Source organism: Pipistrellus hanaki (genome assembly GCF_964339955.1).
Source record: "Pipistrellus hanaki genome assembly, chromosome: 3".
NCBI lineage: Eukaryota > Metazoa > Chordata > Mammalia > Chiroptera > Vespertilionidae > Pipistrellus > Pipistrellus hanaki.
The window spans coordinates 139,841,997-139,859,075 of NC_140505.1; the positions used below are offsets into that span (position 1 = coordinate 139,841,997).

Consider the following 17,079-nt stretch of genomic DNA (forward strand, 5'->3'; position numbering starts at 1 on the left):
AACAAACTGGAGCTCTGGTCAGACAGCTCCAAAACACCCTAACCCTAAGCAAAGAGGAGAAAACTGTAGTTCTCGCTGTAGTTCCTCTTGGGTGGCCTCAGGAAATACACCTGGCCTGCACCCCATTGGAGATCCAGAAGCTAGTATATCTAGTGGTCAGTGTGAGATGACACCAGATTTCAACTCCTCACATCCATAAGTGACAATTTCAAGAGCCAGACTCAGTGAGCACCAAAGCCCCACTGAAGCAAGTCCTACCCGATAAGCATGCCTCCAGCGAGGCACTACATTCATTATAGACACAGTGGGTCCTCACAGCCAATTGGCCTGGAGGTCAATTCCTCCCAATGACACCAACAACAATCAAGACTTAACTACAACAAGACTGTACACACAGTCCACAAAGGGGCACACCAAGAGTGTCCACCTCAGGTAACTGGGAGGCTGACCCACTGGTCCACCTAAGACACCTAGTACACAAAGCCACCCTACCAACTCAGGGAAGCAGCAAAAATGTGGAGGCAAAGAAAAAGATCACAAACGAAAGAAATGGGGGAAAACAAACTTCTGGATATAGAGTTCAAAATCACATTCATAGGGTTTTTCAAGAATTTCCTGGAAAACGCTGATAAATTCAATGAGACCCTCAAGTGTATGAAAAAGGACCAACTAAAAATTAAACATACACTGACTGAAATAAAAAATATTATACAGTCGAAACCGGTTTGGCTAAAAGGATAGAGCATCAGCCTGCAGACTGAAAGGTCCGGGTTCGATTCTGGCCAAGGGCATGTACCTTGGTTGTGGGCATGTACCCACTGTTGGGTGTGCAGGAGGCAGCTGATCGATGATTCTCCCTCATCGGTGTTTCTAACTTTCTATCCCTCTCTCTTCCTTTCTGTAAAAAAATCAATAAAATATATTTTTTAAAATAAAAATAAATAAAAAAATATTATACAGAAACCCAACAATAGACTAGAGGATCATAAGAATCAATTCAAAGATTTGAAATACAAAGAAGCAAAAACACTCAACTGGGAAAGAAAAAAAGGAAAAAAGAATACAAAAATTTGAAGATAGTATAAGGAGCCTCTGGGATAACTTCAAACATACCAACATCCAAATTATGGGGGTGCTAGAAGAAGAGAGAGAGCAAGATACTGAAACCCTATTTGAAGAAATAATGACTGAAAACTTCCCCCAACTGGTGAAAGAAATAGACTTACAAGTCCAGGAAGCACAGAGAACCAAACAAAAGGAATCCAAAGAGGACCACATCAAGACACATCATAATTAAAATACCAAGGGCAAAAGACAAAGAGAATATTAAAAGCAGTAAGGGAAAAACAGTTAATTACCTACAAGGGAGCACCCATACAATTGTCAGCTGATTTCACAACAGAAACTATACAGGCTAGATGAGAATGACAAGAAATATTCAAAGTAATGAATAGCAAGAACCTACAACCAAGATTACTCTACCTAGCAAAGCTATCATTTAGAATTGAAGGTCAGATAAAGAGCTTCACAGACAAGAACAAGCTAAAGGAGTTCATCACCGCCAAACCAGTATTATATGAAATGCTGAAAGGTATTCTTTAAGAAGAGGAAGAAGAAGAAGAAAAAAGTCAAGATAAATTTTATGAACAAGTGAATATCTATCAACAGGTGATTCTAAAAATCAAGTGAATTAAAAATCTGATGAATAGAATAAACTGGTGGATATAATAGAATCAGGGGCATAGAATGGGAGTGGATTGATAATTCTCAGGGGGAAATGGGGTGTATGGGAAAAGATTGGACAAAAACCTTACACCTATGGATAAGGACAGTGGCGAAGGGGGGGTGGGGGGATAAGGGCAGAGGGTGGGGTGGGAATCGGGTGGAGAGGAGTTATGGGGAGTGGGGGTGGGGGAGATAAAGAATTTTAATAATCTGAACAATAAAGACCTACTAAATTTAAAAGAAAGAAAGAAAGAAAGAAAGAAAGAAAGAAAGAAAGAAAGAAAGAAAGAAAGAAAGAAAGTGAAATAACAAGTCCTCACCACTAGTCTTTGTATATTCTCCTGGAATTAGTGGGATGGTCAGTTTACTGTCGCCCCCCAAGAGCTCTGAATTGGATACAAATAGGATAAAAATTAGATCCAACACTGAAACTCTAAAACACTATTTCTCCTCTCCAATCAGCTCAGTTCAGCTCACCTGCAAGTTACAAAATAAGTACTACATGGCAGCATAAAGTATTACATAATTCATCACTAGCTGCCTAAAAATGCCCTATATTTAAATATAACCCCCCTCTTAATGTCAAAAGTAATAAAGAGCTTTAGCCAGTTTTGCTCAGTGGATAGAGCATTGGCCTTTCGAACTATAGATCCTGGGTTTGATTCTGGTCAAGGGCACATGTTTCTGTTGCAGGCTCCTAGCCAGTCCCAGCCCTGGTCAGGGCATGTGCAGGAGGCAATCAATTGATGTGTTTCTCTCATATTGATATTTCTTGTTGTCTTTTGCTCTCTCTTCCTCTCTTTAAGAAGAGGAAGAAGGAGAAGAAAGTAAAGATAAAAACGAATGGAAAAATATCCTCAGGTGAGGATTTTTAAAAAGAAACAAAATTTAAAAACACTTTCCTTTAAATTAGAATGCAATAAAATGAAAACACAAAATTATTCCCTTCCCCAGAGATGTAAACTAAAGCATAGGGAATACAGTCAATAATCCTATATAATAACAGGGTTTTATACAAATTTACCATCATTCCACCACAAAGATGGCGGCACCCAGTCCTCTCAGCCCCGCCAGAGTCCCCCAGTCCCAGGGTGGGGGTGAACACTGAGAGCAGGCAGCATGAGCAACCTGGCAGAATGCTTACCTTGTTGTCATGGAGACAAGGCAAGCGTTCCACCACAGCTGTAGAGGGCCTCTGGGCAGCAGGCACAAGCAGCCAGGGGTGGAGGGGAGCGATTGTATTGTCGCCCCAGAGAAGAGGCCAGCATTCCGCACCCAGCCACAGATGGGCCTCTGGGCCATGGAGAGCCTCTGGGCAGCAGGCACGGAGTGGCCAGTCCCCACAGAGAGCTACTGGCACACAAATTCATGCGCAGAGCTACTAGTTTATATATAAAGCCGAAGCAACCAGCCGACTGGTAGCTATGATGTGCACTGACCATCAGAGAGTAGACACTCGATGCAGGAGCAGAAACCACAAGCATGGAAACATGGAACAAACTGTTGAATGTCAGAGTGAAGGGAGAAAGGGGGGACCAGAAGAGATTAACCGAAGATCTTACATGCATACTAGAGACCCTGTGCACAGATTCGTGAACTGGTGGGGTCCCTTGGTCTGGCCTACAGGATTGAGCCAAAACCGGCAGTCTGACATTCCCAGAGGGGTCCCAGATCACAAGAGGGCAAAGGCCAGGCCGAGGGGCCCCACCGGTGCACGAATCTGTGCACCAGGCCTCTAGTATTGTCATAATTAGGTATTGTATTAAATAGGTACTAGACTTACTGGGATGATCACTTTGTAAGTTACATGAATGTCTAATCACTATGTTATACACCTGAAACGAATACAATATTCTATGTCAACTATAATTGAAGAAAATAATTGCAATTCTTCCCCAATTTGGTATTCTGCTCATTCTTAACCAGGAGGTGTCACTCCCCAAAACACTAGCTATGTCCATTTGCCTGGGCATCGCTCTCCCTAAAGAGTATCCATTCCCACAAGGCCAGTTCTCTACGTACCCAACTGGCTGCCAGGGCCCTGCTGGCCGCCCCACCTGAGAAAACACTGACCGCTCAGGGGGGCTGACAGAGTGTTCTTTCTGTTGACCCAGCTGGTTGGTAGAACCAGGTCTGGATGGGAAGGAAAAGGGAAGGTACACACTCTCTCCCTATCACTTCAGCTTCCCAAGTGTGGGTAGGGGCTAGGTCCCTGGACCCCCATCCTCTCTCAGGCCTGGGATAGCCACATCTCGGGGTCTCTGAGGTGGCATAGGAGAGGGAGGGACTGTGGGGAGACCTCCAAGCTCCTGGGATGAGGAGGGTGGAGAGTCGGGGGGTGGGGGGAAGAGACAAAAACAAAAAAAAACTCTGAAGATCTGCATTAGGGAGCTCAGGGTGGCAGGGGGTGAGGGGTGCCCACAACTACCAGGCCGTTGGCATGCCAGGTTTGAAGGTAAATCAGAGACAAAGGCACCCATGTCCTTGAAAGCTGAGGTCTGGGGTGTGTGGAAGAGAGAATAGAGCAAACGGTACAGGTGCCTGGGAGGTGCTTCGGAAAGTCTGACTCTGCTCCCTCACAATCCTCAAGGACACGGAGTGCTGAGAAATCTTGTCCAAGGCGAGGGAATTGGCTGAGGAAGGGATCGCAGAACCCTGCTGCCCTTTCAGCCTCGCCCTCTCAGGTTCCCAGCTCCCACTCATGGGCCCCCACCCTCTCCAGGTCTCTTTCCCAGCCAGCCCCCTCCCTCGGACCAGAGCGAACTGGAGAGGAGTCCCCTCCTGGGAGAAGGATGGCCCCCACCCACATGCACTAAGCCCACATGCCTGCCTGCTGGCACCCTGCACACTTGTACCAGGAATAGCTAGAGATGGACTCAGCGAACGTGTGTGCGGTGCGCGCATATAGGCGGCGTGGCGCGCGCACACATGGACTGGTAGTGCCAGGGACCTTGAAATGTCACCAGAACAGATGCCACCGGATTATCCTGCCTCAACATACCCCATTCTGTGCGTCCCATGTCTTCCTCTCAGACTGACACTGCCCCTCTTGCTGTGGCTGATACCCAATTTGGGGGCACAGATAAGGCCAGGCATCTTACCACCCTCACCCCCAATGGTAGTAATAACAAGTGATGGGCACATGAAGATGGGGATTGGATCATTCAGTGTCCTCACCCGCCTCCTCTTAGCTATGAATAATTTTAGCCCCTTTCCCGGTCTCATTAGCCTTCCCTCCCTCCTGCTGCCCTGGAGGGATCTCCAGGAACTCCAACCCCACCTTTACCCTTGCTTCCAAGCCCCTACACCCTCCAAAGAAATGGAAAAAAACTACATGTCCCAAGAGTCCTTGAACCAACTTCAACAACAATCAACTTTATTGGCGGCATGACAAAAGAACAGCAACAGGGAAAGGGGCTCAGAAGCCCAGCAATCAGCTCTTACATGTTAATTTCTTAGAATGACACCTGGAGCTCAGAATAAGCTTTTCTAGCTGGCCAGAGTCCTGCCTAGGATTCCTCATTTCTATTTCCTGGAACAAGGACTTTCACAGACATGTTTCCTAACAAACCAGAGAGGCAATCTGTCCGAGAATAGGGACAACATTAGGGAGTGAGGAGCATAGGCCAGGGAGATGCACATTCAGACCTGCCTGTTCTGTATGGTCCCCAGGCTGGGTGGGGATTGAGGGGTGTGCTCTGCTGGTGCTGATCCACAAAGGGTTAATGTTCCCTTGGGGGGTGGGCTGGGAAACAGAGGGAAGAGCCTGGCACCTCCTGGGTTATTTCTGACCATTGATCCAGGATGGACTGAAAGACAGTGGGCCAGAGATCAATGTACAGAGCAGATACAACTGCTGAGATGGATAGACAGGGCCAGGACTGGAGCTGGGGGAGAGGGGTGGGGTGGACTCAGAGACAGATGCAGAAAGGGGGTGGTCTTTTGGGTCCCCTAACAGAGAGGAATGAGCCCAGGAAAGTCCACGCTGAGGCCACGGGTCCTGTGTAACAGTATTTTTTGAGGTGTGCTAACTGGCTGACCTGATTACATTGCTGACTGGTATTGGGTGAGGCTTTGATGCCTCCACATGTGCTTGACCTCTTCCTTCAGATTCGGAGGCGTCGGCCCACCCATGCTACAGTTGTGCTGACCAGTGACCAGTCATCCCCAGGTAACCCCAGGAGTGGGTCCCTGAAGGGGGTGGGGCCTGCCGAAGACAGCGGGGTCCGGTGAGGGATGGTGGGTGCAGGATAGCAGGGCAGGTCTGAGAAGTCAGAGAGATCCTCACTCCTGGAGGGGAAAAGTGGTGGCTGGATTAGCAGGAGGATTTCCTCTGCTCTGGGTAGTGGAGCAACACTAGGAAGGGGAGGGAGACCACCTGGTTCCTAAGCCCTCAGGAATTGGGGTGGTCAACGGAGTGCTGGTTGCTTCGCAACAGCCATCCTGGTTTCTCCAGCAACTGAGACACTGCTGCCCCCACCCCCATAGGCTGTGACAGCTGTGAGGGAGAGGAACTGCCCCAGCAGCCATCTCCACAGCCCCCAGAGGGGAAAGGGGAAGTTAGAAAAAGCTCAGGGAGCAGCTGGCATTTTGGTCACCAGTGTCCCCATCAAGGTCTGGGGAGAGAGCAAGGTCTCGGGGAATGTCACAGGGAGCTTGACAGGGGAGTGGAAGAGAAGTGGGCATGCTTATCAGCTAGCCCGGGATTCAGGATGCGAGTCTCTCCTTGCCTCCAACCAGTGAGAATGATTGCACCTTCCTGGCCCCTGCGCGGGATCCATTTGCTGTTCTTTTCCCAATGTTCCCTCATATGCAGCAAAGGGACCACAAATCCCGGCACCTCCAGGTCTGATGCAAGGATGCAGACACAGATAAACCCATAGGGTCAAGGAAAGGATTAGATGCAGGGGTAAAGCCAGCCAGCAGAGCAGGAGGAAGCTGGAAGGAGAAGGCCTGGGGCAGCCACCAGGGCTAACTGCCTGGGGGCAGATGTGAGGGACACGTCAGGAAGGAGGTGATTGCAGAGGCTCTTCCCTTGGAAGTCAGCTCGTGGGGTCCCTCTGAGTCTCCCAGCCTCATCACTTTCTCCTTTCTCTGTTCCCTCAGAGATAGATGAAGACCGGATCCCCAATCCCCTTCTCAAGGTGAGCTGGCCCCTCCCACTCATCCCAGCCCTGGGACCCACAGACTCACTAAGAACACTCCATCTGCAGAACCTTTGAGTTCCTCTGCCCTGCACCACCCAATTGTGCATGTACACACACTTCCCAGCATGTCGCCCACCCGAGCTCCTGGCTCACCATTGTGGGGGCTGGAGAAGCCTTCTGAAGTGCACCCCCACCCCCAATTGCAAACCAAAAGCATGAGAAGGCAGAGGAGGCTGGTAAGAGGGCTGGCACCCACTGTGTTCTGTAGTTCACAGTCCATTAGTCCATGTCTCCACAGCAACGGAAGAAGGTGACGAGGACCACACCTACAATGAAAGGTTTGGAAGATCCTTCCCAACCCTTCCCCCCCCCCCCCATCACCATTTATCTTCCATATATCCTCTTTCACCTCTGCCCACTCCCAATTCCTCTCATCTCTTTCTTCCCCTCTGAGCCAGAGATTGTGCAGTTGACCTAATGCCCCTTTGGAAAGAATCCTTGAGAAGTCATGAAGTCTGTCGTTATTATTGTGGGGTTGTTGCTAGAGAAACTGGAGTTGGCTTCCAGCTCTATTTCCCAACTAGCTGAGTGGCCTTCTTAACCTACTGAGCCCCCAAAACAGCCTCACTATAGCAGTTAAGCTAAAGAAAATATGTGAGCTCACCCTGCAAAGGGTGTAATGCTCAAATTTTTTTCAATTACAGTTGACATTCAGTATTATTTTATACTAGAGGCACAGTGCATGAAATTTGTGCATGGTGGGGGGAGGGTCCCTCAGCCTGCAATGATGCCAGAATCCCCCGCCCCAGCTGGCCTCTAGCCAGACGCCCAACTGCCCACCTCCCAATCTCTGAAGGCCAGGGCATGCAGGACACTAGGGCTCTTGGCCAGGGCAGCATCGCCAGCATCCAGCACCCTAGCCACTATGGGTGCCGCCATCTTTATGAAGGAGTGATGGTTAATTTACATATCACCCTTTTATTAGATAGGATTGGTTTCAGGTATATAGCATAGTGATTAAACATGTATATAATTTACAAAGTGATCCCCCTGATAGTTTCAGTACCCACTTGGCACCATGCATAGTTATTAAAATATTATTGACTATTTCCTATGTTGTATTTTACATCTCCGTGGCTATTTTGTAACTGCCAATTTGTACTTCCTTATCACTTCACCTTTTTCACCTGGCACCCCAATCCCTTCCCATTTGGCAACCATCACTTTATTCTCTGTATCTAAGAGTCTGTTTCTGTTTTGTTTGTCCAGTTATTTCTTTCAATTCCACATGTAAGTGGAATTCATATGATATTTGTCTTTATTTGGCCTGTTTCGTTTAGTATAATATCTTTTAGGTCCATCCATGTTGTCACAAATGATAAAATTTCATTCTTTTTTATGGCCAACTAATGTTCCATTGTGTATTTCTACTACATCTTTATCTAATCATCTATTGCTGGGCACTTAAATTGCTTTCATATCTTGGCTATCATATATCTAGATAGATAGATAGATAGATAGATAGAGAGGTAATATGCAAAATAGACAGGATGCTGAACGTCACGATCGCTCAGGAGGAGGTTGCACGTGCAGGTGGGAGGGGACTGCATACATGGTGAGGCCAGCCACGGATGGCGCAGGCCCACAGAGGACAGGGCCTGCCGCCACAGTGTGCCGGCTGTCCCGCCTCCACACGGGAACTGCAGAGGAAACACCTTTTCTGACGGCTCACTGGCTAAACTCCCATACACAACTCGTAGTGATCTTGGTAACTTAGGTAATGAGAATCCAAGAAGGTAATCTAGGGTTTTTTCCACCTCATTCCTGGAAAAAAAAACAAGGACCACTGCTGTAGGGGCTTAGAAATGTCATATCCTATCCTACCTGGTTTGGCTCATTGGACAAAGCCTCATCCTGTTGATCACAGGGTCCGGGTTCGATTCTGGTCAAGGGCATATACTTAGGTTGCAGGCTCCTGACCAAGGCCTAGGTCAGGGCCCATGCAGGAGGCAACCAATTGAAGTGTCCCTCTCACATTGATGTTTCTGTCTTTCCCTCGTTCTTCTATGCTCTCTAAAAATCAATGGAAAAATATACTCAGGTGAAGAGAGAGAAAGAAAGAGGGGGGGAAGGAGGGAGGGAGGGAGGGAGGGAAGGAGAGAGAGAGAGTGAGAGAGAGAGAGAAATATCATATCCTATGAAACAGACATCTTGAAAATGACTAAAGAAAGTTGTCATTTTTTTGTGGTGAAGGGACTGGAGTCCATGTTGATGAAAACACCTTGGCAGCTGTGGCAGCTGGCATTGGCAGCAGCAGTGGGGTGATGGGGGTGGCACCTTCCCCTGATCAGCCCAGTTGCCTCCTGCAAAGGGAGGCCAGACTGCGGCTTAGGCCCACTCCCCAGGGAGTGGGCCTAAGCCATCAGTAGGACATCCCCTGAGGGCTCCCAGATTGGAGATGGTTCAGGTAGGGCTGAGAGACCCTTCCCATGGTGCACAAATTTTGTGCACCAGTCCTCTAGTATATAATAAAAGAGTAATGTGCAAATTGACCCTAGTGGTGAAGCTACCAGGAATGACCAGTCACTATAACACACACTAAACAGCAGGGGGCAGACGAACAACACAGGAGCTGCCCCCTGGTGGTCAGTGCACTTCCACAGTGGGAGCATCGCTCAGCCAGATGTTAGCTCACAGGAGCCTCTCCTGCCTCCGCAACAGCACTGAGGATGTCCAACTGATGTCCAATCCTCTGGGGAGCAGGCCTAAGCTGGCAGGTGGACATCCCCCAAAGGGTCCCGGCTGCCAGAGGGATGTCCGACTGCCAGCTTAGGCCCAATCCCCCAGGCCTATGCCTCCAAGTGGACATCCCCCGAGGGGTCCCAGACTGAAAGAGGGCACAGGCCGGACTGAGGGACCCCCCCCCCACCACCACCAAGTGCACAAATTTTTGTGCACCAGGCCTCTAATTGTAAATAATGCTACAATGAACAAAGGGGTGCATATATCTTTCAAATTAGTGTTTTGGATTTCTTCAGGTAAGTACCCAGAAATAAAATGTCTGGGTTATAGGCAGTTTCACATTTAATTTTTTGAGGACCCTCCATTCTGGTTTCCATAACAGCGGCACTAATTTGCATTCCCACCAACAGTGCAAGAAAGTTCTCTTTTCTCCACATCCTCAACAATACTCATTGTTGGTTGGTTTATTGATGATAGCCATTCCGACAGATGTGAGGTGATATTTCCTTGTGGTTTTAATTGGCATTTTTCTGATTATTAGTGACATTGAGCATCTTCTCATGTATCTATCGGCCATCTGTGTGTCCTCTTTGAAGAAATGTCCCTTCAAGTCCTCTGCCCATTTTTTTATTGAGTTGTTTGGGCATTGTTTTTGGTGTTTAGTTGTATGAGTTCTTTGTAAATTTTGGATATTAACCCCTTATAGGATATATCATTGGCAAATATCTTCTCCCATTCAGTGGGTTGTCTTTTCATTTTGTTGGTGGTTTCCTTCGCTGTGCCAAAATTTTTTTAGTTTATAGTCCCATTTGTTTGTTTTTGCTTTTGTTTCTCTTGCCTAAGTAGATATATCAGGGGGGGGGGGGGAGCCGAATATTACTAAGAGTAATGTTGGAGAGTTTATGCCTGTGTTTTCTTCTAGTTATATGGTTTTGGGTCTTACATTTAAGTCTTTGATCTATTTTGAGTTTATTATTTTATATGGTGTAAGAAAGTGATCTAGTTTTGTATTGGGGTGGGGGTTGCGTGCATCTATGCAGTTTTCCCAGCACCATTTATTGAATAGACTAATTTTACCCCGCTATCTGTTCTTGCCCCCTTTGTCATATATTTATGACCAAATAGGTTTATTTCTGGCCTCTATTCTGTTCCATTGGTCTGTGTGTCTCTTTTTATGCCAGCACTATGTTGTTTTGATTTCAAATATTTTTTACTCTAACTTGAGTCTTTTCTCCGGCCCCCACAGGAGACCCAAGTATCCCAACAAGTTAGAGCTTTTTGTTCTTAAAGGCTCTTCCCTACACCTTACTTGCTATTTAAATATATATATATATATATATATATATATATATATATATATATATATATATATTGTTTTGAGAAAGAGAGGAAGGGCTAGGGAGAAAGAGAGAGTGAGAGAAACATCAATGTAAGAAAGAAACATCAATCGGTTGCCTCCCATACTCACCCCTACTGGAAATCAAGCTTACAACCAGGGTATGGGCACTGACCGACCTGGAATTGAACCAGCAGCCTTTCAGGACAACACTCAACCAACTGAACCATGCCAGCCAGGGCACCTTTGAAGGAAATATGTCTTATTGTCTAGCTTAAGTCCCTCCTAATTGCCTGGCGAATGTCCCTCCATGTTCAGATCTCAGGGGATGGCAGTGTGTGGTAGCCGCTTAGTGTGGTTGTTGAAGCTGAATGTTCACAGAGAAGGCTCTGAGCAGTCATGTCCAATGTTCCCTCCTTTTCTCTGCACCCCCAGAGCTTCAGATGATGGTTGAACATCACCTGGGACAACAGCAACAGGGAGAGGAACCTGAGGGAGCCGCTGAGAGCACAGGGACCCAGAAGACCTGCCCACCTGAGACCGCAGACACACCAGCAGAGTCAAGGCTGGGCACCTCTGGGGCATCCCTCGTAGCCCCAGCTTCATCTGGAAAGTCGTCCAGAAAGATATCCGGCCTAATTAGCATATTATGTTTTTATTATCATAGATGTTATTACTTTTGTTATCACCATCTTTCCAGCCCAAAATTCTCTCCTGGATTCCATATTTAGGTATTGAACTTCTTAAATAATATCTTGCCTAAAACCCAGCATGTGTGAAGCCACCCATTGTCTTCACTATAGGAGAAGTGTAAACAAGGATCCCAGAAAGCTGGTGATCCTGGAGTCCCTGGCAAGGGCAAGAGCTATACACCGATTGTTTAATCCAGACAATGGTGGCTCAAGCAATTTCCTGACCAAATAGTCTCAGAGTAAATCTTTCTAATATTTACTGACCTTTAAGATAATCTGTTTCCACAATTGCGTGTCTGACTAAGGGCTATATGTGTACCCAAAATTGGATAAAAGGTTGGCAAAGCCTGAGTACCAGTGGAAGTCCTTCTCCTTTCTTTGGGCTTCCCACCTGGCCCCCAGTATTTCCAAATTGTTATTTCTTATCTGGTCTCTTTCATTTGCACGCGGCCCTTCTCCAGATCCTGAACCCTGGATCATGCAGGATGTGGGTCACACACCGGCCAGATCAGTGTAACACTTTGGAAAACAAATTCATTATTTCAATCCACCCTCCAGCCTTTGCTTCCTCCAGTGTTCAAAAATGTTCTTAAAGATGGGTTTTCTCTTTATTTTGTTTATCTTTGTATATCTTTAAATATTTTAAATCAACATGTGTAATGAAAAGTGAGTAATTTTACTTATAAAAAGTAAACTTGTCAGAAAAATTCAATACATAAAAGAAATCCTACATAATAAAAGCCTAACATGCAAATTGTCCCCTTGACTGAAAGTTCAGCCAGGAGTTTGAGCCCTCACTACAATGTGCTCTGGGGGGCTGCGTGGAACATGGTGGGTGTCAGGGATGCAGCACTGGTGGTGGGTGGCAGTGAAAGCATCCCGATTAGCCCAAACAAGAGCGGGACCACAACAGGATGGTGGAACAGGTGAAAGAATGGGAATCCTGTTACAGCCCGCTGATTGCCCCACTGGTTGCCCTGCAGACAGCGGCCAGCATCCATTACAGAGAAAGGGAAAATTGCAATATTAAGATATTTCTTGTAATTATTTTCCTTTCGATGTGCACAAATCGTGCACAGAGCCACTAGTATCAAATAAAGAGTAAAGGATTGTTTTTCCTGAAGAAGTGTTAGATCAGAATCCAGAAAAATTAATGTAGGAGTAAATGGAGAGATGAGGGAGAAAAATAAAAGTATGTAGATGTTTGGGTAAAAGGTTAAAAGGTGACAGAGATGGTAGAAGAGAGCGCAGGATTAAAAGAGATTTCTCTATAAGAAAAAAATAAAATAAAGTTCTATGGGCAAAGGGGAAACTGCTAGGAGAGGAATAAGTTCAAAATGTTGCAGAAAATTATGGGACTAGGCTCTTTTACCACTGGTGCCTCATCAGTCTGTCTCTCCCAGGAATGTGAGGAGGCCTGATAATCTTGTTTCAAACGGTTCCAGGTGCAAGTGGCACAGGCAGGTAAGGTACTCAGACACAGGTACATATTACATATACAGTAAGCACTGATCATTGTCCACTGGCCCCAAGAACCACTAGAGAAAAGGAAAAAATATCACAGGATAACTTTTTAAGTGCCACCACCATCACCGCGAGGAAGGTGCCATCATCACCCCCTTCAACCATCAGGGTCTGTGTTTCCCTGTCATCAAAACAAGGAAGTATATCCCTTAAGCCCACACTTTCCTCCTGGGAATTGGGAAGCAAGACCTCACCCTAAGTGGAATGATTCACCCATCTCCGACCCCGTCTTCTCTCTTCCAGCCACTAGAGCCTTGAATGGGATCTCTTCCATCCTCCAATTCTGTCCTAATTTCCATAGATTGTGCGAAGCCTGTGAGAGCTGAAATCCTTAGGGAGAATTGCCACAGTCCCCATCACCAAGGCAAACCTGAAGTGGTGGGTGTTTCTCCGGATCTTCCTTTTATTCCTCTCCATACTGAATCTCTACCTCTGAGATCCCATTTGTTTCCATCCCCATGTCTCTTCCACTCACTTTGTTCATTTGCCTCTCTTACTCTCTCTCTCTCTCTCTCTCTCTCTCTCTCTCTCTCTCTCTCTCTCTCTCTCTCTCTCTCTCTCTCTCTCTCTTTCTGGTTCCTGTCTTTCTGCATGTTTCTTCCCATCCTCACTTCCTAACAATCACCCTGACCCCAAACTTTGTTTATGTTTTCTCTCCTGGTTCCTTCAAACCAGTGTTTCCCAAACTTCTCTCATGATGAGAATCACCTGGTGGAGTTGTTAAAACACAGATTCCTGAATCCCAACTAAGAAGTGCTAAACTAGAATTTTTGGGAACATATAGGTAAAATTGTATACTTAACTAGTGCTCTAAGACAGATGTTATATACAGAGCACTAAGTTAGGTATGCAATTTTACCTATATGTTCTCAAAAATTCTAGTTTAGCACTTCTTACTTGGGATTCAGGAATCTGTGTTTTAACAACTCCACCAGGTGATTCTCATCATGAGAGAAGTTTGGGAAACACTGCTTCAAACATTTCCTGCTATGAGCACAGTCATTACCAACTATTCCTCAAAAGCCTGAAAGACTCTACCCCAGGAACTGTGTCCTGAACCAGGAAGGACACCATCCATCTGATGCAAGTAGCCCCCCCATCTCAAACACCACCACTCCCACTCCCAAAATAATCTTTTAATTCTCCTCTGGCTTTCTGAGTGCACTTATTTCACTCTTTGTCAACTGTCTTCCAGGCCCCAAGGCCAACCTGGTATTTACCTTGGCATTACCACAGGCCTGTGGTTGACTGTGCCCAACTTCAGAGCAGCACTGGGCTGGGAGGTTGGGAAGTGGTAGATACATTGACTGGGGAGTAATAAATATTTCTTTCAAGTCACCTGAATCCCTGGGACCAGGCCTCCCTCCAACAAAATGCCCCTCTGGAAACGGAGGAGGCAGGAAATGGTAAATAGCTTACCACCATCTGTCAAGCTGTTATCATGAGTTCTCTTGTCTTTCTTTACCATTAGACTGACTTTTAAGGTCAAGAAATCAGTCCTTTTTTTGATCTCTGAAGCCCCAGAACTCAAACAACATCTAACCTATAGTAGGAGCTCAATAATTTTACACCATTTGTGGAAGAAAAGGAGAAATAAAGGGAGTCTACACCATGTATCTCTTGATCTCAAGTAGATCTTTAACAGCCCATACCACCTCACCATGTGGGTAATACTCTTCTCAGTGAACCTTCTGATATGTAGGGACACATATATGCAACACGCGTGCGTGCGCACACACAAACACACACACTGGCTTGTGTATCCAGTAAGAAAGCCCCAGCAAGGCTCATGATAGACATGAACAAACATGCACGTGTCTTTCAGGCCCAGTGGAGCATCCTTTCAGGAATCCCTGAGACAGAGTATATTCTAGGCTCATGTCACATAAAACAAAGGTTCTCTGCCTGTGTTACTCAGATCACTGGTGTCCATGAGGGTGGTAATGTAGGACCACTAACCATTTTCAGCCTTTCAACAATTCTAATAATAATTTATACATATGTAACTAATGAGAATATGTAGAAAACAAAATATAAAATACCGCACTCATTTTATTTTACGTTATATAAAGTCGATGTGGCAGCCCTAATTAGCATATACCAGTCAAGTTATGTCTTAAAGCAAATATTGGAATTTCTTATTACCTAAGTAGTGTAATGCTTAAGGTTTCATCAGCCTCTTCTCTGTCTAAAGAGAAGAGGGTCACCTCTGGGCAGATTGTCATTATTACAGTAGATAACATTAAATAGTTATTTTAATTGAGTTGCCTGGTGCGTAGGTTTCCACTCTCCTGGGGAAAGGGTATCATCAGACCTTTGATATGTGGCTGGACAGGCTAGTTTATTTAAGATCCTCAATAGCTAAAGCAGATCTCTGGGGGGAAAGTGAATATGCAGAGCTCAACAAGGCTTCTAAGAGGAAAGAGTTCAAGGCAATGACTCCACCCCAGGATTAGGTAGTACTACAGTCCCCTTGAATTGATTGAGGTTATTCTAATGAGGTCCATTGATAGAAAAGAATACCAAGGGCCCCCAAAGGGCAATTCACTCTACAAGACCCAGGGTAGGATGTGAGGGAAATCTTTTCCAGCCCAACATGTGGTTATAATCAAAAACCCTTATAACCAAAACCTCTAGCCTAGGTTTTGGGAACAAGGACAGGGCAAGAGGTCAACAGAAAGAATCATGACCTTGTATCTACTGAGCCTGTTGCTACTGTTGTGCTGACTCTTCAAATTCACTACACTGGCTGCCTCTTTAATGCAAGAACTTCAAGCCAGGTACTACCTTCTCTTGGATTTATTAGCCTTCCCAACAGCTAAATGAGTGGGCTAACAACTGAAAAAGAGGCCAAATTACATATGGCGTGACCTTACCTAAAGTTAAGATTGGGAAGATTAAAACTTCCCAGGTTGCCAAGGGAAGGAGAGCAATGCCAAAGACCATAAACTCATAAGGAAATCAGTAGTGAGAATATAGTCCTAAGTTCCAAAGCCAGGGGGTAAAAGGAGATGTGGGTCTCCAAGAATTAAGCAGGTAATGAAAGACCCCTACCAAACCCAGAAGACTTATCACCTAAGAGGTGGTAATGGCTGATTTCTGAATCAATTTGGATAATGAAAGAAGAACAGTCTATTTCAGTACCAGATAAGAATCAGCTAGCCAGGGGTTCAGTGCTAACTCTGCAATTTATTAGCTGAGTGATCTGGAAGAGTTATTCTAGGCAAAGCTATGGAGGAGCAAAGAGCCCTGACCTTTCAGAGGCAAGAGTTCTCAGAATGAAGAAATCAAATGGTGCAAGGTGATTGGATATGAAAAGAACTTTCTAGAAAAGAACTATACTTATTTGAAACTTTTTATTGTAAAATAAAATACAGATGCAGAAAACCACTCAAAATGAATGCATAGCTTACTGAGTTGTTTTCACAACACCATTTAGCCCGCCACACACACCATAGAGCTTTGATGGCTGCAGTAGCAGCCTTTCCAGGTTTCTCATCCCAATCACAGCTGCCTTCTTCCAAACAAAAGTGGCCACCTTCTTGATATTGACAATATTTTCCTTATGTTTGCTTACGACTTTATCATCCATGTGTATATCCATAGTTTAAAATTTCTTTTTTTATTTTATAACTAGAGGCCCAGGTTAGGAATTCATGCACATTGGAAGTAAATTAATTAGAAAGTGGCTGTCAGAGCAGGACTGGACCAGACAGGCTGGATATGCCCAGGAGCCAACCTCCAGCAGTTCCTCCCTGGCAGGCCACACCTAGAGTGGCACTTGGGCTCAAGGCCATCTGTGGCGTGAGCAGGGTCCCTCCAGCAGGTGGTGTCCCTTTGGCCTGGCTTGCAGGGATCAGGCCAAAACCAGCAGTCCGACATCCCCCAAGGGGTATGGAGTGTGAGGGGGCAC

General features: G+C 45.8%; 1 protein-coding gene across 1 annotated transcript in view; it reads left to right on the forward strand.

The window, feature by feature from the left end:
* Window positions 1-4,165: 4,165 nt before the first annotated feature.
* LOC311619722 (protein phosphatase 1 regulatory subunit 1A-like) overlaps window positions 4,166-17,079 on the forward strand; it is a gene marked incomplete at both ends in the record, with an annotated part of 36,505 nt that continues 23,591 nt past the window's right edge. Inside the window, 6 exons of the mRNA XM_084878260.1 lie at window positions 4,166-4,180; window positions 5,836-5,896; window positions 6,832-6,869; window positions 7,156-7,210; window positions 11,386-11,540; window positions 13,088-13,106. Of these exons, the coding sequence (XP_084734386.1) occupies window positions 4,166-4,180; window positions 5,836-5,896; window positions 6,832-6,869; window positions 7,156-7,210; window positions 11,386-11,540; window positions 13,088-13,106 (343 nt within the window). The remainder of the gene's footprint in view (window positions 4,181-5,835; window positions 5,897-6,831; window positions 6,870-7,155; window positions 7,211-11,385; window positions 11,541-13,087; window positions 13,107-17,079) is intronic.